The 24610-nt window shown below is 36.1% G+C and overlaps 1 protein-coding gene across 4 annotated transcripts in view; it reads right to left on the bottom strand.

Moving 5' to 3' along the window:
• The window catches only part of MTFR1 (mitochondrial fission regulator 1), a 62264-nt gene that overhangs the window by 13113 nt on the left and 24541 nt on the right, over positions 1–24610 (bottom strand). Inside the window, exons 2-4 of one of the 4 annotated variants that reach the window (XM_058699707.1) lie at positions 21318–21423; positions 20448–20546; positions 9453–9568 (exon numbers count right to left, since the gene is read on the bottom strand). In XM_058699707.1, the coding sequence (XP_058555690.1) occupies positions 9453–9568; positions 20448–20546; positions 21318–21344 (242 nt within the window). In that variant the 5' untranslated portion in view covers positions 21345–21423. Of the gene's footprint in view, positions 1–9452; positions 9569–15363; positions 15842–20447; positions 20547–21317; positions 21424–22373; positions 22396–24610 lie in introns of those variants that run through there. The other 3 variants (XM_058699708.1, XM_058699706.1, XM_058699709.1) reach the window with 3 other exon arrangements.

Below are 24610 nucleotides of genomic sequence, written 5' to 3'. Positions count from 1 at the left end.
ATAGGTATGGGGCACTCAGAATTAAGAATAAGATACAATTAGGAGCACCTCGATGGCTCAGTCAGTTAAGCATCTGACTCTTGATTTTGGCTCAGGTCATGGTCATCATGGTTGTGGGACTGAGCCCGGAGTCATGGAGCCTTCTTGGGATTCTATCTCCCTCCGGCACCTCCCCCACTCACATGCACACGGTCTCAAAAATAATAAAAATTTTCAAAAAATAATAAATATTATTTAATATTTCAAAAAATAATAAAAATTTAAAATAAAATTTTAATAGGGCACCTGTGTGGCTCAGTTAGTTAAGTGTCTGGCTCTTGGTTTCGACTCAGGTGACGATCTCATGGCTCATGAGTTCGAGTCTTGCATTAGGTTCTGCCCTGTCAGCACTGTCTCTCTCTTTCTCTTAAAAATAAATACTTAAAAAATTTAAAAATAAATAAAATAAATAAAATCTTAAAAAAGATTCAAGTTATAGTTTTTTAAATTATTTTTATTAAGGCATCTCTGTGCCCAATGTGGGGCTCTAACTCACAACCCTGAGACCAAGAGTCACATGCTCTACAGACTGAGCCAACCAGACACCCCAGAAGTTATAGTTTTAAGTTGTAAGTCTACACTGCAAAAAATTCCCATAAAAATGCAATTAATATCAAAGTGACAGACCAAGGGGCACCTGGGTGGCTCAGTCGGTTAAGCGTCCAACTTCAGCTCAGGTCATGATCTCACTGTTCATGAGTTTGAGCCCACCGTCGGGCTCTGTGCTAACAGCCCAGATCCCAGAGCCTGGAGCCTGCTTGGGATTCCACGTCTCCCTCTCTCTCTCTCTGCCCCTCCCCTGCTCGTGCTCTCTGTCTCAAAAACAAACAAACTTAAAAAAAAAAAAAGGATGACAGATTAAAAAAAAACAACCTCAAACTGCCAGGTGAGGGTACTAGTATTCAGTAATTCAAAATAAAGCAAAATTGCATCAACTCTCATTCTTCTACTCTGCCCTCTTTAAAATACATGGTAATACCTCATCAGTCTGACAATACACTTTATCTGGTATGTGAAAATGAGAGGGCTTTCTCAAAACTCCCTTGTATGATGAGCTGGGAAGATGATGAGATTTAGATACATCAGCCTATTTATCAGGATACTGGCCATAGGAAAATAACACTGAGAATACCCTTCCCAACCATCTACATTTATGTACATCTATAATTTGTCAAAATCAATGTAAAGAGCAATATGGCACCATACTGCAAAAGAAAGTCTGCCAAATTTTTCTAATCATGTGGTGCATATCATTAACTCTGAAACTATGGGGGCACTTCACTGCCTATCAACTTCCTCCTTCTAGAGCACCACTCAAATTCAACTGGGTTTCCCGTTTCCTTTCACTTTGTTCAATTCAGATTATCTTTACCTAAAGTACTTCCAGACACTCTTTCACAGACCCTTTAGGCAATTATTTTCAACAATGCAAACCAAATCCATTATTCAGATCCATTATGTCAATTCATTTAGTATCATGACAATCCCCCTTATAACTACCTCATGTCATATCCTCTGCAAACATGGCCATTTGTTAAAAGTCCTTTAGAGGCTTCACTTTCCAGGAAGATGGGACAGACTAGTTTTCCCTATTCTTCCTCTTAACTAAAACTAAAAACCCTAGACATACATAAAACAAATAGAACTCTGAAAGGTGGGGACAAGACAGAATGGCTAGAACTTTGGGATCCAAAAGAACGACACAGGAGTGAGTTTCCTGTTTTTCTTTTGCTTCATATATCTGACTGGTTGCTGGAGTTAATGGGTAAAACTCAGAAATGTCAACGAATGCAGGGCGGGGGGAAAAAGCCCCAACAAAAGTCAGCTCTCCCAGCCAAAAAGGACCAAGAAAAGGGTAGGTTCCCAAGACAGAGAAGTTATGTAAAATAACTACTCTACTCCAGCCAAATACCACAGAAAGCACTGTGGCCCCACTTACACCATGCAGCAAAGACTAACTCCCATCCTTATTAGGCTATAAAGAGATGCCTCACACTCTGCAGGATGCTGTCAAAGAAGGCAGGGAGAAGGGACTTAACAAGGGTACCTCACTCCTTGTGGTATAGTGGGGACAATGTGGGGAGCCTCAAATTACACCCCATCCAGCAGTAATGAGGCACTCACACCTACCTGCTGGGATAATGTCACAAGAGGCCTTGTGGGAAGCTGGAGCTCACATCAGTACCCTCAGGAGTGAATGGAGGCTGAATGAGAAACCTGGATTTCTGCTCCCACCTGGCAGAAACAAGGTGGCACCCACTCTTCTCCTGCCAGAGTGCTATTCGTGGAAAACAACTAAAAGAAAAGGTTTAGATCCAGTCTTCTAAACCAAAAATATCTAAGTTTTAGTCAAAAATCACTCCTCATACCAAGAACCTGAAAGAAAATGAACTGAATGCACAAAGACAATTGATGCCAGCTCTGAGAAGACAGAGATGTTAAAAATTATCTGACATGTTTTAAAGAGGCTATGGTCAGAAGGCTTCAGGGAACAATTACCAGCACTCTTGAAACAAATGAAAAAAATAGTCTCAGCAAAGAAACAGAAAATATAAAGGAGAATCCCAAATGAAAATTTTAGAAAAAGTAAAATAACTGAAAAACACAGCAGATAGGATCAAAACAAGAATGGAGAATGTTCTGTCTTTGGAGACAGAACAACAGAATTATTCAATCTGAAAAACAAAAAGCAAACAGACTAGGAAAAAAAAAATCAACAATCTCAGTAACCTGTATGACTATAAAAGATCTCATACTTGTGCTATCAGGGTTCCAGAAGGAGAGGCGAAAGAGGGCCACACTGAAAAAGTACTTAAAGAAATAATGGCAGACAAGTTACTTAAAGAAAATATTTACAGAAATAATAACAAAGACATAAACCTGAAGATTCAAAGAAACTGAGTGAACTCCAAACAGGATAAACCCAAAGAAATCCATGCCAAGAAACACGTGACTCAAACTTCCGAAAACCAAAGGCAAAGAAGAAATTTTTAAAGTAGCTACAGACAAAGGATACCCCACCTATAGGGGAAAAACTCATTGAATGACAGATGATTTCTCATCTGAAACCATGGAGGCTTGAAGAAATGGCACACTGTTCAAGTGTTAAAAGAATAGAACTAACCGGGGGCCTGGGTAGCTTAGTGGGTTAAGTGTCTGACTCTTGGTTTTGGCTCAGTTTGTGATCTCATGGTTCATGAGTTGGGGCCCCACATTGGCTCCATGCTGTCAGTGTGGAGCCTGCTTCGGATTCTCACTCTTTCTCAAAATAAGTAAATAAACTTTAAAAAATAAAATAAAATAAAATAAAAATAAAAAATAAATAAAAACTATGAACTCATAACCTCATGTCTAGCAAATATATATATTTCCCTCAAAACTGGGGAAATCAAGAATTCTCAAATAAAACAAAAAACAAAAAACTTATAGCAAGCACACCTATACTAAAATAATGGCTGAAGGAGTTCTCCAAATAGAAAGAAAGCAAAAAAAAGAGAAAGTGCATCAAGCAGAAAGAAAAACACAGCAAAAATGTGGGTAAACAGACTTATTCTCTCATCCTGTTTCTAAATTATGTTTGAAGGAAGTATCATACTGATGTGATTCCAAATGTCTGTAAAGAAGGTTTTTAAGAAAATTATAAACAGGGAGGGTACTGGGACATAAAGAAGTTCAACTGGTAAAATGACAACACCAGTAGAATGTGGTAAGCTATGTATATATATAATGTAATACCTAGGTCAACCACCAAAAGAACTTCACAAAGAAAGACACTCAAAAACACAGATAAATCAAAAAGGAAATCCAAAAAAAATGTTTAAGTCATCCACGGTAAAGCAGAAAAAAGAAAACAGAGAACAGAGGGGAAAAACAGTAGATTTGAACTCTAACATATCAAGAACTACATAAATGTAAATGCTTTATATGCACCAAGTAAAAGACCAATTGGCAGAGTGGGTTAAAACAGACATAGCAATTCTAAATGTGTATGCACCAAAGAGAAAGAGAAATACACAAATCCACAAATATAGCTGGAGATCTCAACACTCTCTTTTGAACAACTGTTAGAACAAATAGACAATCAGAAAAGATGGAGAAAAATTCAACAATGGAAACTCTTCGACATTTATAGGATACACCTTTTTTTCAAATAACCACAGAAAATAAATCAAAATGGTTCATATTAAGGACCATTAAAATAACTCAACAAGTTTAAAAGAAGCATATATAACATCTGTTCTCTGACCATAACAGAATCAAACCAGAACTCAATAATGCAAAGAAAACAGCAAAATTTCCAAATATGTGGAAACTGAACAAACTTCTAAATAATCCATAGATCAAAGAAGATATCTCAAGGGAAATAAAAAAATATAGTGAGCTGGATTTTTAAAAAATACAATATATTGAAACATGTAGGGTACAGCTAAAGCAGTGTTGAGAGGGCAATTTATAGCACTAAAAATGGTTTTACAGTAATCTCCCTTTCAAATAAACAAACAAAAAAAACAGTAGTCTCCCCTTATCCACGGAGGAATACGTGCCAAGACCTCCAGTGGATGCCTGAAACTTTGGATAATACTGAACACTATATATACTGTGTTCCTGCCTACACCTACATATTGACAATAAAGTTTAAGTTACAAATTAAGCACAGTAAGAGATTAACAATAAAATAGAACAATTCTAACAATCAACTGTAATAAAAGTTATGTGAACGTGATCTCTCTCAAAATGTCTTACTGTACCACACTCATCCTTCGTGTGACAAAATACCTACATGATGAGATGAAGTGAGGTGAATGATGTAGGCACTGTAAGAGTTAGTACTGACCTTCTGACGATATGTCAGAAGGAGGATCATTTGCTTCTTACTGCAGTTGACTGTAGGTAAATGAAATCATGGAAAGACAAACTGCAGGCAAGAGGGGAGGAGTACCATATTAGAAAAAAAGGAAAAGTCTAAAATTAATAATGTAAGCTCCTACTTTAAAAGCTTAGAAAAATATGAGCAAAATGAGCTCAAAGCAAGTAGAAGAAAATAACAGGAGGAGAAACCAATCAAACAGAAAAATTGAAAACAGAAAAGTCAATGAAAAGAGTGTTGGTTCTTTGAAAAGATTAGTAAAATTGACAAGTCTTAAAAAAAGAGAAGACACAAATTACTAATATTAGGAAATGAAACAGGATATCACTATAGCCTTATAAACTACTACAAATACTACAAACAATGCTACACACATAAATTTGACCACTTAGATGAAATGGACCAATTCCATGAGAAGCACAAACTATTACATCTCACCCAACATGAAACTGATAAAACAGTCCTATAACTTTATTAAAGAAATTGAATTCACAGTTTTAAGACACAACAAAAAGAAATCTCCAAGCCCAGATGGTTTCATTGGAGAAAACTATAAAATATTTATAAAACAATTAACACCAGTTCTATATAATCTCTTCAGAACACAGAAGAAAGGCACTGTCCAATTCATTTTATGAAGCTAGTATTACCTTGACACCAAAACTAGACAAAGGATCACAGACTTAAATGTAAAACAGAACTATAAATTTTTTTTTAAAAAACATGTCCCAACAACATCGAGAAATCGAACAGGATCTACCAATGTTCTCCTCCACACAGAGTCTCCTCCAATAACACTGAGATAATGAAAGAAATCATGCAAAATGGCCCAAGTTCAAGCCATAATGCAAGTCAATGAGGATTTATTCCATTATAAGACAGGGACATACAGATATGTCACCAGAACAAATGAAGAATCAGAAAAATACCAAAGCTTTCAGATACATGCTGTCAAACTCACTGGATAGGGCACACTGAAAGGAGCAGCACAAGGACAGAAAGAACAATCCTGGATTGCTGCCAATTCCTGGGGAAATTCATGGGGAGAGAATGGCTATTTCAGGATTCTTTGAGGAGTAAATGATCTGACATTGAGAAGGTGATTATTGCAGCTTGGGGCCAACTGACAAGTTCAGATGAACCATAACATATCATTTATTTTCCATAATGCCATGCATTTAAGTGACCCCTTAAATTGAAATTAAGCAATGTAAGGTTCTCGATGAGAGTGGGATCTTTATCTCTTCACCTTCTTACTATAATGTGCCTCTTGTTTTCTTGTTTCACCCCAGGCTCCGTGCTTCTGCTTCCTTTATATCACTGAGCATATAAAAACACTAATAGAGAACAGCAAAATAGCTAAATGCCTTTAAAGTTCTTTGGTTGTCTTTATTTTTCTTTCATGATAATGTCCTTTTTGACTTTGATAGTTCACAAAAAATGTGATAGCACATGTCTTAAAAGTTCATAGCATTGCTTTGTAGAAAGTAGTTTCTGTCTTTAACCAACAAGGATTTCAGACAAAAAAAAAAAAAAAAAAGCTATGGAAACACCCATTTATCATCTTTATGATTTTTTTCAAATAATGCTTTCTTAATTCAGACCTTGCTTAAGATTTGCCAAAAGCAATGAAAAATATATTATTGTTTCTCTCAATAAGCTAACATTCTGGGTTTTTCTTCATTTGTCTTAACCTAACTTGCAATCTGAACTCAAAAAGAAAGTAACTCTCCACAGGAAATAACTATCATTTATGGTAGTTTTCTCCTTATACTGTGTAATGGTCTGTGCTGTAAAGAAGATGGTGTCCGGGAGGGAAAATTTCCCACTACCTCTCTTGGGTCTTTTGGCTCATGTGATAATTAACAAAGGACAGGTTTAAAAATAGAGTACAAAAATCTGCAGGCTATAACACTAAGTCCAGGGTTCCTACACTGACAGCAAAAGCAATCCATAAAAGAAGAAAATTGATAAATTGGATTTCATCAGAATTAAAAACTTTTGCTTTCTGAAAGACTTAAATGAAAAGACAAGCTTTCGCTTGTCCCATTATATGTGGGAGGAAAGATTTACATACTACTTATTACTACTTATCTGACAAGGACTCCGATCTAAAATACATAAAGAACTCTTGAAAATATCTCCAATTAGAAAATTGGCACAAGACATGAAGAAACACTTTATCCAAAAGACGGCAAATAAGAGGTGTCTGGGTGGCTCAGTAGGCTGAGCATCTGACTCTTGATGTCAATGCAGGTCATGGTCTCACAGTTTGTGAATTCAAGTCCCACATCAGGCTCTGCCTGACAGCACAGCACAGAGCCTGATTCTCTCTCACCCTCCCTGCTCACACACTCTGCCTTTCTCAAAATAAGTAAACTAAAAAAACAATTTTAAAAAATGGTTGAAAAAAAAAGATGGCAAATAAGCTCTTGAAAAGATGTTCAACATAATTAGCCATTAAGGAAACACAAATTAAAAACCACAATATCACCACACAACTACTAGAATGGTAAGAAAAGAAAAAAGAATGATGACACCAAATACTGGCAAAGATACAGCTAGATAAGCCATACATTACTCTGGGATTGACAAATAGTATAGCCACTCTAGAAAATGGTTTGCCAGTTTCATAAAACATAAACATGCAACTATTTCATGACTGAGATGACCCAGCAACTGCACTCATGGGCATTTCTCCCAGAGAAATAAAAACTTATGCTCAAACTTCGGTACACAAATGTTTGTAGCAACTTTATTCGTAACAGCCAAAAACTGGAATCAATCCAGATGTTCCATCAATTGGTGCATGGTTAAACACAATGGTCCATCCATACCAAGGAATACTACCTCAGCTCTAAAAATGAAAAAAAACTACAGGTATATATAACAATCTGGACAAATCACTAGAGAATCGTGCTTGGCAAAAAAAGCCTGTCCCAAAAGGTTACATACTGTATGATTCAATTTGTATAACATTCTTGAAATGACAAAATTGTGAAAAGGGAGAACAGCTAAGTGCCTGCAACTGATTAAGGAGAGACTGGAGAGGGAAGGGGAGTGGGTGTAGCCACATGAGGGATAACTGCGATAGAGAAATGTTCTGTACCTCGACTTTTAGCAGTATCAACATACTGGTTTTAATATTATACCAGTTTTGCAAGACGTTACCATTGGAGAAAATGGGGTACAGAGTACAGGAAATGTTTCTGTATTATTTCATACAACTGTATGTATGTAATAATCTATTATCTCAAAATAAAAAGTTTAATTTAAAAAAATGAACATCTTTAAAAAGAAAGGCTCTATACCTGCTAATCTGCAATATATGGTCTGTGTTCATTTACCACTATGTCCTCACTTCTACTTGTCATTCAAATCATCCATAAGCAATGAATTTGCCAAAAGCAATGGAAATAGATTACTGTTTCTTGGATTGATTCTTATTTTATGCAGCTAATACCACTCAAATGAGTGGTATTACTCTTGCTAAAGTCAATGATAATCTTCCAACTACAAAACAAAATTGAAACTTGCTAGTTTTTTGATTTACCTAGCCTCTAAGTATTTGACACTGATAATTAGTTTATTCCCCTTCCATGAAATTCTCCTACCTCTGCTGGTTATCCTTGCTCCAGCATTCCCTTCTCTGAGAAGCCTTGCCAAACCTCTCATCCCACAGTGGCCTTCTGGATTTACTTAGTAAACTTTATAATATCAACATCATTGATTTCCTTTTTAATCTCCTCTAGCACACCAAATATTCCTAGAAAGCAGTGTCTTATTTTATCTCTGTATTTCTGAGGCCTAATAAGAATGAAGAGTTGGGGCGCCTGGGTGGCTCAGTCGGTTAAACGTCGGCTTGTGGGTTCGAGCCCCACGTCGGGCTCTGTGTTGACAGCTCGGAGCCTGGAGCCTGGAGCCTGCTTCGGATTCTGCATCCCTCTCTCACTCTGCCCCTCCCCTGCTCATGCTCTCTCTCTCTCTCTCTGTCTCTCTCTCAAGAATAAACAAACACTAAAAAAATTAAAAAAAAAAAAAATGAAGAGTTAAATATGCTGCATGACTTGTTTATTAGACTGAAAGTGTAGTCGATAATTTATTCAGGCTCTTTGAAATAAATGAAAGTACCTCTCTAACTCTTACACATTATGTCCTCTAATCAAACTCATCTTGACACAACTTTTAGGAAGCATTCTCCAATGATTACACAAAGTCCCTAATGTGACCCACACTGATTCCTCTGCCCCAATATCATTTTAATTACTTATCTAAACATATTTATGATAGTTGCTTCTGGTTTCATATTAAGCTTCTGAAGGGCAGGCAATTCTATAACTCATAAGCACTTAAGACACAGTTATAGGTCTCTAGGAACTTTATAATACTGAGTGTTTAAAATAAACAGAAAAGAAGACTACTTGTGAAAAATAACTGGGTTAGTTACTAGAAATCAAATTAGGCTACTAAAAGAAAATATTGCAAATGTATCACCCTTTAAAATCATAAATACTGCATCTCAGCTCTGAGAGCCTTCCAGACTAACCTTCGTCTTGTTGAACACTCTTCTTCTTCGTTGGCTACCCATCCAACATCAGCAAAAGACACCACTGCATCCTCTCCTGGATGGCTAGGGCTCCATTCTGTTGTAGGGCTGGTAAGCTATAAGTTATAAACAGGAAAGGTGTTTGTCACCAAAATGTTAGAATAAAACTTTTTAATCACCCAAAGGAAAATCATCAGCTCTGGTGTTACAAACACATGGACAGTTTCTAACATCTCCATTGAAGGTCCCCACAAAAGAGAACATCAGTTATGTTGTATCATTGCCTAATAGGTTTATGACAATCTCTGAATTATAACTTAACTTTATTCAATTTTTATTTTACAGGTCAAATGAGATTGGCTTTAAAAACAAGCCAACAGGGGTACACGGGTGGCTCAGTGGGTTAAGCATCTGACTTGTGATTCCGGCTCGGGTCATGATCTCACGGTTTGTGGGTTCGAGCCCAGCATCGGGCTCTGTGTTGACAGTGTGGAACTTGTTTGGGATTTCCTCTCTCTCCCTCTATGCCCCTCCCAGCTTGTGTGTGCATTCTCTCTTTCAAAATAAATGAACTAAAAACAAAACAAAAGTCTTAAAAAAAAAAAAAAGCCAACAAATACCTGTGTTCATCCTAAAATATTATGAAAATTTTTAGAATTTAAGCATTAAAAAAATCAATTTTTCTGAAGAGATTTAGTCAAAAAAAGTATAATAATAAGAACAAGCAAGCAATACATGTGCTAAATTTGGGAATATTTTAAAATGGATTCGTATATAGAGATGCTGTTAAAATGCTGAAAATAACATTTTTAAAGATTTTTTTTTAATGTTTACTTATTTCTGAGAGAGAGACAGAGCATGAGCAAGGGAGGGGCAGAGAGAGAGAGAGACACAGAGTCCGAAGCAGGCTCCAGGCTCTGGGCTGTCAGCACAAAGCCCGATGCAGGGCTCAAACTCACGACGTATGAGATCATGACATGAGCTGAAGTCAGACACTTAACCAACTGAGCCACCCAGGTGCCCCTGAAAATACATTGTTTTAAATCATGATTTTTAAAGTATTAACTATATTAAAGAACAAAACAAATAGAATTCTCTAGCTAAAGTTTAACCACATAAATGACAGAATATTCTGAAATACAAAGAAAAAGCATGCAAGTTCTGAAATGTACCTTGGAAAGTAGACGGAAAGATAATTAAAGTGTTGTTATAAGTGTAATGCCTCAGAGACAGATGACCAATGACTAATGATTTTAAAATAAAGTTATCAGATTAATACTTCCTAAAAGTGAGTAACACTGAGGTTTAAATAAAAAAGAAAATGCAGACTTTTTAAATGAAGAAAAAAGTTAAAAAGGCCAAAGAGATTTACTTATTGACATATTTATCAGAAAAGTTGTGCTGTAACCCATGCTTTGTTTGAACCTTCTCAATACTATCGTTGCCAGATCAGGCTTTTGAAGCTACACTTAAATAATGCTTCTTCCTCAACAGTAAAATATACCACGCAAACACATAATACTGAAACAGTTAAATGTCTTTAATATTATGAATAAAATTTTAATTGAACACACTGGCTACTCGTATGTACACCCATTCTGGTACCATAATTACCTAACATTATCAACTTAATAAAGCAGCATTAGAAAACTGACATTTTAATAACACACTAAGAATATCAAGTATTTAAAATGCCTTAAATTACAGCTTTTGGGCAGGACAAAGGTACAGTCAAGAGGGAAAACAGTTGTATTAAAGGAGTAAATATTTAAGAATCTAATCCCATGCAAGAACAAAAAATAAACAAGAACTAATAATGGAATTAAGATGAAAAGCCTTTCAAAATTCAAATGTTTTAGGGGCACCTGGGTTGTTCAGTTGATTAAACATCTGACTTCAGCTCAGGTCATGATCTCATGGTTCGTGGGTTCAAGCCCCACATTGGGCTCTGTGCTGACAGCTCTGGAGCCTGTTTGGATTCTGTGTCTCCCTCTCTCTCTGCCCCTGCCTCGCTCATGCTCTGTCTCCCTCACAAATAAACAACAAAAAAAATTTTTTTTAATACAAATGTTTTAAAGCATGTACTTGAATAAGTGGCCATAAGAGAAGAAAAGTAAACACTTTAGGAAGTACATTACCAAGGGATACGATCAAAGAAAATTCGAAAGGATTTTTATACTTCTCCCCCATTACATTTTAGATATTTATTCAAATAAGTCAATAAACACACAGATATTCAGTCAATGGATATCTCATACAACTTAAATTAACATAACTCAAATGGGCATCACATTTGATCTTAAGAGCCAGAGGAATCTGGCAATATTATTCCTATCCACTATTGAAAAGAGAATGATGGGGTGCCCAGGTGACTCAGTAGGTTGAGAGTCCAACTTCGTTCAGCTCAGGTCATGATCTCGCAGTTCACGTGAGTTTGAGCCCCACATTGGGCTCACTACTGTTAGCCTGTCAGTGCAAAGCCTGCTTCAGATCCTCTCTCTGACCCTCCCCAACTTGTGCTTGCTCAAAAATAAATATTAAAAAAAAGAAAAGACAAAAGAAAACAGAATCATGTATTAACATTCCCATTACATTGTATTAGGGAGATTCCAAGTGGATTACATGGAGATACTTAAACAAAAAGGTCTCCAAGCCCTGTGGAAACTCCTAGAAGGAACACAGTAATGGGCTATTCTGTACAAGTGAAAGATCATAAAAGTAAAACCTGAATGATGAAGATGCTAGTTCATGAAGATCAGTCTGTTTATAACTATTTTAGAAAACAAAATAGTAGGGGCACCTGGGTGGCTCAGTCGGTTAAGTGTATGACTCTTGATTTTAGCTCAGGTCATGATAATCTCATGCTCATGAGATCGAGTCCCATGTCAGGCTCCACCCCGAGCATGGAGCCTGCTTGGGATTCTCTCTCTTTCTCTCTCTCTCTCTCTCTCTCTCTTTCTCTCTGTCTCTCTCTCCCCCACCCCTCCCCTGCTCATGCTCTTAAACTAATTTTTAAAAATGATAGTAAATAAAATTTTATTTCAATAGTTACTAGTTTGTTAGAAGTAAGGTATATTTAAGACAGGTAAAATGAAGTTTTGACCTCAAGACTTCTTTCCCACAAAAGTTAAAAAAATTAGTTTTCTTCCTAGATATTTTTGTTTATAAAAGGAGAAAAATGATACTTTTCTAAAAACAAATATTTAAAAACATAAATCAACCCATTTTTGACAGCTTTTCAGAGTATTTTATAATGTAAAGATCAAACAATGTATCTAAATTTTACATCTGTAGTACCTTCAACATATTAAACATGAAATGTTGCTTTCTGCATAAACTTAAAAAAACAACAATTTTCCATTGACTTAGTTTACAATCTTACTAAGAAATTATTCTAGGTAATCACCAAAATAATACCCTGTCTATATAACACATGTTCAATGAGATGAAAATATTGATACTTTCAAGAACCAATTCCAGAATTGATCATATCTGTATCATTACTAATGGACATCCTGCCCCACAGAATAATCATCTTAATACTTAAGTCACATATCTACATAACAGTGATTTATGCCATTAAAAAAGAAACAAAAAAAAAGGCTAACAAAGTCCCTGGGGAAACCAAACTCACCCAAAAGACAAAATAAAACTGAAAATACAGTAACACTGATCTTATTTTAAAGATTTAAAGTTGTTGCTGAGGGGCGCCTGGGTGGCTCCGTCAGTTAAGCGTCCGACGTCGGCTCAGGTCATGATCTCACGGTCCGTGAGTTCGAGCCCAGCGTCGGGCTCTGGGCTGACTGCTCGGAGCCTGGACCCTGTTTCAGATTCTGTGTCTCCCTCTCTCTCTGCCCCTCCCCTGTTCATGCTCTGTCTCAAAAACAAATAAACGTTAAAAAAAATAAATAAAGTTGTTGCCGAAATGCGCACTGAGTAACAAGAATGGAATAGGAGGGGCGCCTGGTTGGCTCAGTCAGTTAAGCGTCCGACTTCAGCTCAGGTCATGATCCTGCGCTTCCTGGGTTCGAGCCCCGTGTCGAGCTCTGTGATGACAGCTCGGAGCCTGGGCCCTGCTTCAGATTCTGTATCTCTCTCTCCTCTCTCTGCCCCTCCCCAGCTTGCACTCTGTCTCCCAAAAATAAATAGATATTTTAAAAATTTTTAAATAAAAAAGAATGGAATAGTAAAGACAATTCACTTAATTAAGTACCAGTTAAGGTAACATCGGTGCAGGCAAGGGGTCTGATGGCATGGAACTGTTGGAAGTACAATTTAGATGGCACTACTGACATGCATGGATGACCAATGGGACGTTTGAAAAAGACAAAGCCAACTTACTGAAAGTTCCAGCAAGGTCCTGTCCTATCATAGCTATCGTTGTGACAGAGGAAAAAAAACAAAACAAAACACACAGTGAAGAAAGAATAGAAAAAAATTTTTTTTCCAAAATCAAGGGCATTATAAAATTTTAAGTTAAAATTAGTATTTATTGATTTGTAAGTATCCAAATTCCTTCCAGAACGTATGAAAAGTATTTCATTCAGAGCAAAAATTCAGTAGCAGCATTATTATTTTTACTGATCTTAAGTTTAATTCAACATCTGGTACAACTTAAATTACCCAAAATTCAATTATATTTCAAAAATTTTACTACAGTAACTTTAGATAATTTTTAATAGTCTGATAATGTAAAACTATACCAACTATACCAGGACAAATGATTTAATAAAATGCATGAAAGAAAAACACACAGCTTGTATAAAAGTTGAAATACTTAAAATATTAGAAGAGCTAATTTTGTCCTAATGTGACTTTTCATAAAATAAATACACTGGTACTAGGAACCAGGATTCTCTCAGTTTCTTGCCAAAAAGGGTATAATAGTAAATAGACTCAGTCTATTTTCCACCATTTGTTTATATTCCAATGCAAAACATGTATTAAAAGCAGCACAGCAAAATAATAATCTTTAACTTTTTAAAATAAAAATCTCTACGCTTTTACTAACAGATTTAACTCTTTTTCTACTAATTCTTGCCATAGTTAGAAAAACTGAAAGCAAAATTTCTATATTTTAATATAGTCACATACAGTGACACCAACAGGCCACACAATATACCTGTGTAAAGAACACTAAATCCAATATTCTGGCCAAGACTCAGCCACTCATGTTTTTGAGTAGAATGTCACTTTTTAAAAAGTGAGCATTTATTAAAGCTTTCTATTCATGCACCTAAATTGAGGCAGGGTAGGAAGAGAAGGGGAGGAGGGAACAGGGACAGGAAAGACATCAGAGAGACAAAGGGAGAGAAATGTGTCTCTCTCTCAAAATAACCTAAGAAGGTAAGTAACAGGATCCCCTGGAGAAACTAATCTTTAAGAAATCAACTACTGAGAATGAATAAAACATCACAATCGTTCATTGTTTAGAGTTACGCTTCAAATTACAGTGCCACACTACCAAATTTATCAAACATAATACTGTATCTGCATCTCGTTCTTTTTTTTTTTTTTTTTTTTTTTTTTTAATTTTTTTCAACGTTTTTTATTTATTTTTGGGACAGAGAGAGACATAGCATGAACGGGGGAGGGGCAGAGAGAGAGGGAGACACAGAACCGGAAACAGGCTCCAGGCTCCGAGCCATCAGCCCAGAGCCTGACGCGGGGCTCGAACTCACGGACCGCGAGATCGTGACCTGGCTGAAGTCGGACGCTTAACTGACTGCGCCACCCAGGCGCCCCTGCATCTCGTTCTTAATGGCCATTTGAGAGCGAAAATTACCAAGAAGTTTTAACATCACATAGAGTATGACATCACATGCTAGCATATTCCAGAATACTGCAGAGTAACTGAACAAAAAAAGTGTTAAGTTTAACAGTTAGTTTTAGTATTAATCCAGGCACTTACCTTCACATGGCTCAGACACCAAAGACCACCAGACCACATGAAGTCCCACCAGCCTTCTCTTAGCTCCTCAAACTATAACTTCTGTCTTGCCTGTTCCAGAACCTATGCACATATTCTCTCTTCCACCAACTCCACCCCTTACCCCAACTGTGAAGAGCTGGCTCCTTCTAATCTTTACCTGTCATTCCTCCAAAGGCGCCTTCCAGACAAACCACCAATTATTACCCTGCCCCATGCTATACTATGTTTTCCTTCACAGCATTTAGTATAAATTATATGTGTATTAGAATATTTACTTGTTAAATATCTCTCCCACTGAATCAAATCCCAATAAGGACAGAGATCATGTCTTTTTGGTCCACCATTGATCAACAGCCCCTAGAATAATGTAGATTTCAAGTTTATTTGCTAAATAAAGATGGGCTGTGACAAGTGGCTATTTTACTTCCAGATTTCATCACGGGTGTGAACTTTAGTAGAATTTCATTCATTACTTGTTTGTTTACAGAACATTACCTCTACAGTTCCAACAACTCCTAGCAACACCAGAAAACAGGAGTGGGCAGGGTTTCCTCAAGGAAAAAAGGTGGTCCAAGTTAAATTACCCAGAAGTCTGTCAGTTACAAAAACTGAAAGTCCAACTTCTATACCCACTGCCAAGTGGCCCACCCCACTTTTTCTGGTAGTACTCAAGATTACCTTTAATTTTTTTTGCCTTAAGGTTTTTTCATATGTAGTATTTACCACTCCAATAAGCTGCTTTTGGTTCCACATGTTTAACTCATTCAATTTAAAATGTATAAAAATGCACCCCCAAGGTGCTTTTGTAACAATTACTTTTGTAACTGTCAATAGATAATTCTGTTACTGCTTTAAGGAAAATTTTCCCTAGCAAAATGCTAAAATACAATATGTGCCTGAAGTTTTCAACCTCAGCTGCATAAGAAGCTCCTCATAAAACAAAACAAACAAAAAAACCCATAAATGTATGAAATTCTGATTTAGTGAGCTTTGAGTAGGACCTATATTCTTCAAAAGCTGTGTTTTTGCAGGGAAGGCGGGCATACAAAACTACTTTGCAAGATGGGGCCGGAGAATGAATATTTTTAAAGCTCCTGGTGATTTAAATATGCAAAAAGTATCGAGAACCACTGCAAATTATAACTTCTGCACCCCATTCCTCCCAATCTTCCAGAGTTCACTGCTTTCTCCAGTTCCTCCATGATCTGAATTTTCTTTTGGTTTCATGAAGCTGGAATAAGTACTAGGAGGAAAAAAAAAAAAAAACAACCTACTCTCTCTTTGTCTTAATCTGGGTTCCTACCCCCAAGGGGGCTATAATATCCAAATATACAAAATGCTTATGGCCAGAAGTGTGTAATTGTGACTCAAGGTTGAAATTTACATATCTGAAAGGTATAAAAAGGCCAAGGAAAGTTTATTTTTCTTCAATTAAAAGTAAATGTGAAGGGTCTACCAGAATAAAATAAAAAGATTCTGCACAGCAAAAAGAAACAAACAAAACTAAAAGGCAACCCACTGAATGGGAGAAGATTTGCAAATGACATATCCAATAAAGGGCAATCAAAATATGTAAAGAGCTGATACAACTCAATAACCAAAAAACAAATAATCTAATTAAAAATGGGCAGAAGATGAGCGCCTGGGTGGCTTAGTCAGTTAAGTGTCCGACTTCAGCTCAGGTCATGATCTCACGGTCCGTGAGTTCAAGCCCTGCATCGGGCTCTGTGCTGTCGGTTCGGAGCCTGGAGCTTGCTTTGGATTCTGTGTCTCCCTCTCTCTCTGCCACTCCCCACTCACACTATCAAAAAATGAATAAATGTTAAAAAAAAATTTTTTTTTAAATGGGCAGAAGATATAAACAGACATTTCTCCAAAGAAGATATACAGATGGCCAATAGACACATGCAAAGATGCTCAGTATCACTCATCACCAGGGAAATGAAAATCAAAATTACAATGACGGGCACCTGGGTGGCTCAGCTGGGGTTAAGCGTCTGACTTTGGCTCAGGGGGTGTTAAGCGTCTGACTTTGGCTCAGGTCATGATCTCATTCGTTCGTGAGTTTGAGACCTTCATTGGACTCTGCACTGATGGCTCAGAGCCTGGAGCTTGCTTCAGATTGTGTGTCTACCCCTCCCTCCCTCTCTCTCTCTCTCTCTCTCTCTCTCTCTCTGCCCCTCCCCCGTTTGTGCACACACTCTATCTCTCAAAAATAAATAAATATCAAAAAATATGTAAAAAGCTTAATTTAAAATAACTAAATTATGAAGGGTCTAGAGATCTTGTTTTGAGTCTAAAGTAGCCAACTCATGTCTAGCACTCACAAAACGAAGGACTGGGAAAGGCTACGGGGTTACAGGCAAGTCTCCTTCAAGTAACAAAGCAAAGCAACGCTTTGCTTTTTACACTTATTACCATATTTTATTCCCAGCCCCAAATTTATTGTGCCCATTAACTGGATTAAGGTGTAAATAAATGTGTTGGTCTCTGTTCTGATTTGTGACTCTGTAAGTCTAATTTATAAAATCAGGAGGTGAATTATTTGAATAGCAAGCAAGTTAATTTGCTATTCAACTGTCAGGTGGCAATAATAATAAAATCACCACCACTAGCACACTTTTTCTGTGCCCTAATTATGTACCAGTTATTATATTCAGAGCTTTATAAGGATTATCTTGTCTAACCCTCACGACAAAAAGTAATGCGCCCATCTTGCCTATCATTACTTGTCTACAAATATATGGGTCAGCTGGTAACAGTGAAAAGATGGTATGATCTGGAAGGAACTATACTGAACTTTAAGATTTCAGAGGTAAAATTGTTTTGAGGGTGACAGAGTCGAGGTGTTACCTATGAGTGTGGGCGGTAGAAAAGAAATGGAACTCAAAGTCAACAGGAATATAGGAAGTAAAGAATATACATTGCTAAGTTTCAGACAAATCCTCCAAAAGACTGAAATCACCCAGAACGTCAGAGGGACTGGTTTTAACTACCTAACTCCTGCTTCTGAATTGACCCAGGAATGCCCTATTCTCAAGTTTAATCCATTTCAATTTTTGTCTCCTGAATATGGCCCTAAAATGGTGTCTACTCTCCTGGGGTCCAACTGTGGTCCTCAGTTCCAGACTTTCTATAGAATTTACTCATGCTGGGCTCCTAGACAGTCCAAATATATTCCCTATCAAATCCTCAAATGAGCCAGAAAAATAGCAAAAATGCATTTTCAACTTTATTACTCTAAATTGCATGGTTTTTAAAATTCCACATTTTTACATTTCTGATAGATGTAGTTAAAAAATAATAGAGGATACAAAGGAATAATAGCAGATTTAAAATATCTAACTAGCACATAAAACACTCACTTTAATATTGACCTTGAATTTAAAAAGACTCAGTATGCTATAAAACCACCTGGAAGTTAAAATCTCATTATAAACAAATGTCTTCTGTCTTCCATTATATTCTCAAGTAGGTCACCAGTATTTCTGATCTTATTCTCCTATGTTTATCCACCTTTACTCAAATTCAGCTCCTGTACTAAATCTAGTATTCTTAATCCTGCTCATACCCTTTAAGCGACTAATAACAATGAGAAAAAGAATCTCTCCGAGAAACTATACTTGGCTCTGGGGGAAATTTCAGCCCAGTAACTATCAAGGCAGATTTGGGTTGTTACTAAAAAATGCTAAATTATCTTCATCTCCTTCTATATATCTCTAGCTACATGAACACAAATGCTGTACCAAGTTCTCCTGCAACTAGGTTAAGTAGACACATAAATGGACAAAAATAAAATTTTAATAGAACTGAGCAATCGGAAAAAAGTTAATAAGCCTCAGTTAACACAACAGTTATTTGAAGGAAGTTGGCAAATGAAGCAATCAGCAATTTGTGTCTAACTGAATTCTCAGAAATTGTGCCTGAGAATTACCACCAGAGATTTCATTTTATTTTTTTAAAGCCTATAAATTGATGAAAAAAAAAAATTACTTCTTGGAAAGTTCCAATCTGTCAATTTCTAGATTGATGCACAAAAGTTTTGCCAGTCAATATGCAAGCAGGATTATGAATGAGCACAACAATGAACAACCTTGTTCGTCAACCTGAACAAATGCTAATTTCTACCACTTACTTACGAACAGATTTTTACCTCTATCTGCCAGGAGTGCTGATTTATGAGTAAGACATAATATCAAATAAGCTTTCAGGGGGCACTTCTGAGCTTTGGATTATGAATTAAATACATCTTCCACATTTCGCATGCTAATCCATTATTATTTAAAACTGGTGTAGATATCTGCTGAACTTTATATTCTTAAATGTCAAACTGAAAGGTTTTGTAGTATTACTGTTGTGAAGAATTACTGAAAAACAAGAACATGTCTAACACTATTACAACAAAAAGGAACAAAGCCCAAATCACGAAAATAACAATTTGTCTCCAAGCAAAGAGTAGAGTTGCTCTCAATTTGGTGCTATCAGAGGTTACTAAGACCTAAGCATTCTAAAGTATTCCCAATTCAGGGTTTCCCTGTTATCTCATTCAGAGAACCGCAATTACCTCTTTGTCTTGACACTGTCGTTTTCCAGGCAATGGTTCCTACAATTAATGCTAAGCTTTAAACCTAGGATGGAGAAAGCACCTTACAAGGCATCCACAGATACATCTAAAAATAAACTAGGGGAACAGAGTGGCTGTCCAGATAAGAAGGTATAATAACTAAAGAAAACAATGGTGGAACCTGAAGCCCCTCTAAAGTTACATAAGGCCATGTCCAAGGTCACCTGGGAATTAACAACTACTTGGCTTATGATATGCTTCTAAATCTTAGTATATGTATTCTTAAGAAGGATAAATGTCTTAAAGAGCTTTAAAAAGCTTGAATAATCACTTCACAGAGGAAGTAAAATCAGAAAGACTTTACTATAGTTTTATTGTCTTTTATTGGTAGCAGCATCAAAGGGGGAAAGGTTCTAAAATACTTTTAAAGCTGTCTTGCCTACTTGTATTTCTAATGCACATATTAATATAAAGTTTTGAAACATATAAAATATAGTACCTGAAACTGAACTCTTGGACACTGGATCAGAGATAAATTAGTACCAATTTTCCTTACGATACTTCGAGATGAACCATACGGCTTCCCAGACCAAAGTACCTGAGGAAATAGGAAAAACCAAAGTTTAATTACAAAGGTAATAAAACTGTTACTACAAAGCACTGGACAGTTAATTTAACAAAATATTCACACATTAATTATGGAATCAGAATGCTTTAAATGTTATGGGAAATGAGCTAATATTTCTCAAGTAAAAGTTAAAAAAAAAAATATATATATAGCTGGTTATAATTAACACAATAAGGTTTAATTTAAGGCATTATATAAAAAATACAGAAGAATAATAATTGTAAAACAGAATTACATTTAGAGTAAAAACTTCGCATTTTCACTATGTTTTCATACTATTCTGCAAAGGAAACAATTTTTATCATCTCTGCTATATTTTTTAAAGTTTTAGAATTTTAAATACATATACATTTTTTTAAAACCGTGAGTGTTTGTTATAATGGACTTTTCAAAACAAATCCAAATCAGTACAAAGTTCAGAATATGAATTTGTACCATTCAGGGTGCTTCATTTTTTGCTACACAAGAATGTCTGGTCAAGGGGGAGTGTGGGCTAAAATTTAGCTACACTGCATCTTCTTGTGAGGCCTTATTGCCAGGGAAAAGGTGTCTTTTCCCAATTTACACAAAGGTACTAGGTGGGCTTGTAGTGAGTGACCCTAATGAGCAGAATTTCTCACATGAAATCACAATACACTCAGGACATTATGCTATGCTTAATGCAAAAACAAAAACAAACCCCCAAAGCAGAAAGCAAACAAAAAAAACACACATGTAGAATGTTAAATCATTATAAAGTACCTGGAAACTTCTCCCCAAGTATATCATTTTTCCTTAAAGAGAAAAACTATCCGTTTTGAGTGCTATACTCGAAAGCCTGGGCAGAGAGGCAAAGACAGGTGGTATGCTATTAAAAGCAATTTAAAAAGAAAAGAATGAGAATGATATGATCATTATACTTAATTCATTAAATTTTAACATTCAATCATATCCTTAAACTAAATAATACCAAATCAGCTGGCATGTATTCTGAGCAACAGACACTGACCCCTTTTTAAAGTCACTCCATGGCCATTCTAATTTAAAGAATGGAATCACCTTAACATATGCAATATGACCAAGGAAAAAATAAAGTAAACAGCACTGGCTCCAACACATAACCCAAATTAGACATTTAAACCATTCTAAAAGCATGCACAACTTGTAAAATGAGCACAGAAGTAACCTGACTTCTTAGATTTTTAGCAACCAAATCCAATTACAGATAACAGTATGACTCAATGTGAGGATCGTGGGGGGTATATATAATACCTCCAGAATATGCCTCAGCTTTTATATAATTCACCACTAATATGTTCAGAGTTTCACTATCACCTGAGAGAGTTCCAGAAAGTATTAGAACCTACACTGGCTACCACAACCAGTAAAAACTGTAACTCTTGCTTTGGAAATATAAACTGAAAAGATGGCACAGACTGGAAAATAGGTCAGTAGAAAGATAAGACTAGATCGATATTGAAATATGAATATTAAATAAAGAATATAAGAGGTGAAGCTACTGTGAAGCTTAGAAGAGAATTACCTGTAATTCAGGAATCCGAATCATTCACACCAATGATCATACAGAGGATTATCATACGAATAGTGTTAATAACACAAGAGGGCTAAGAGAAGAAAAATATCTGACTAGAGAAAAATGGGAAGCATCACAGTTTTACAAATTCAACATAAGAGGCCAAGGAAAAATAAGTTCATGGACAAGTAATTCTAAAACCATATTTAAGCAAACTCTACCTTATACATGTTCATAGGTCTTAATCTTATAAAAAGAAATCCACAGGGCAATAGCAACTATACCATTCAATCATTCTCCTCTTGAATCTAGTATTTAGTCACAAGTCAAAACTCTCCTATGATGCCAGGGCCGTGGAACACTATTTATGCATCACAATGTGACAATTAAGAGTCTAAAGTTAATCTCCCACGCCTCCAGTAAGCAAGATCTTAACTGGAGATGAAGAGGACAAAAAGCTCACAAAGAAAAATTTGAAAAGGATTTGCCAAGGTCAGGGACTAATGTTTCTGCCAACTTTTAGCATTCCTTGCTATGCACGCTTCAGGGCTAAGTTTCAACTATTATCTTCCCATCTGCTTAATATCAGGAGGAAAGAATACCAGGTGACTTCTACAAGTGAAGGTGGCCAGAGATTCAGCTTTTACTTATAAGGACTAAGTAGACTACTCAGGATTTTTATACAAAGTTAAAGGAAATAAAAACAGATCGCTTCATGTGATTTTTTTCAAGTATATGCAATAGACTAACAATGCTTTTCTGTTACCTGGGAATTGCACGGCACGTAGCACCAGAGATATGAAGAAGGATCTATGTAAGCTAATGACTGGAATATTGAGAAAGAAGAAGAGTCATAAAACCTTTACTCAACTGTAGGAAAAAGTGAGGGGAAAGAGCAGCTAACTTTCAGGAACTCTAAAACTAGGTCCTACTTTATTTTTTCTATTCAGCCCTCATGGAGTGGGAGAAATTGTAAATGGCTGTGAAGAAATAATGAACAGATGGTACTGAAAAGTCACCATCTGTGCACTGGGAGACTGTAAGGCCCAAGTGTATCTCCTACCCTAACTGGTGGCTGAACTGTTGTCTTGTCAGTATACTGGAGAAGGGAAGACTTCCTCTAAAGATAAATTGCCATTAGTATTTTTTCAGATGTAAGAGAGGGGGAAGGAGAAAACTGCCACTGCTAGATACTTTGATTTAAGAAATAAAAATTCAATTCCATTAGAAAATTATTAAATAGTTATTAAACAGAAAAGCTCTGCTTTGCTTTATTTATAATGACTACTGACAAATAATCTAATCATGAATCTGTGTGCATGTGTGTTTGCATGTCTGGGTCTAGTAATGACAGTCCATAACATTTAGCAACAGTGTTTGAAAGTGATGACAGCAAGGAGGAGGATGACAACAAGAAAGCAATTTGTTCTTTTTTAACATTGTGAAATGCTATTGTAGAAGTGTTGAAGTGTGAGCTTGGAATCTGAAGCTATCATCTGTCTCATCATGATGACTGTACTCAAATTTTATGTGGTAATTCATCTGTTATAGACTAGTTTAATCTATATTACTATTTGAGAAGTAGCATTTAGTAGAAAAAGTACAAATTTAATTCTAAACAAACAGATTTTTCTCAAGATAAGCTATTTCATATTAACACAAAGGTCATTATTCTGAGGGCCACATATCCCTGAAATTACATGCAAAATTTTGTGCATACACAGTATTTTTCTGGAAGAAATTCTGTATCATTAATCAAAATTTCAAGTAGTCTAGGATCCAACAAAGTACAAATCCTTAACTCCAAGGGAGCCGGTGGAAAATCCAAAGCGTGTATTGGGGAGAAGATGTAGAGATGAACAATTTCAAAATCCCCAATTAAAGATAAGACTTTCCTCAAGTCTCTTCTTCCTTACTCTAAACTCCTAGCCACATTCACCTTCTTCCTCCACAGCACAAAAGGAAAACAAGGTTATAATTCTTAAGTTATTACTGGAAATATATTACTAATGCAAATCAGTAATCTGCTAGAACTGTGGTTATACCTGTAAAACAAAAAATGTTTGGTGAACGTACATAATTTATGCAAAAGAACTAGGTATAGTAAATCAATCAGTGATAGCCATTGCATACAGTGGTGCTGATATGTACAGTGAAATACAAAGAGCTAATCATCACCGGTTGTTCTAATGGCAAAAACAAATCCCTAGTCTCAAAGCTTCTTTTTTTCTTTTTAAGAAGATAAAACATGTAAAGATGAAGGTAGTTTCCGCTCTTAGAATACTTTGATTAGTATCAAGTTCATTATCCAACCAATGGGAAAATATGTATTTATTACTAAAAGAGGACACTAAAAAGTTTTATTTTCAGATGTCCAAAAGCAAAATCTTGGTAGACTATACACTTCCTTACACTTAGGCAGCACACTAAGAGATCTTAGAAACTAAATAACTCCCAAGGATCAAATTGCTTTATGTTAGAAAAAAGACTTGTTTTTATATAGATTTTCAATTAACTCATT

The sequence above is a fragment of the Neofelis nebulosa genome, chromosome 14 (genome assembly GCF_028018385.1).
Source record: "Neofelis nebulosa isolate mNeoNeb1 chromosome 14, mNeoNeb1.pri, whole genome shotgun sequence".
In the NCBI taxonomy this organism is placed as follows: domain Eukaryota; kingdom Metazoa; phylum Chordata; class Mammalia; order Carnivora; family Felidae; genus Neofelis; species Neofelis nebulosa.
Note: the sequence above shows the minus strand (reverse complement) of the source record. Positions and strands in the feature narration are given on the sequence as shown.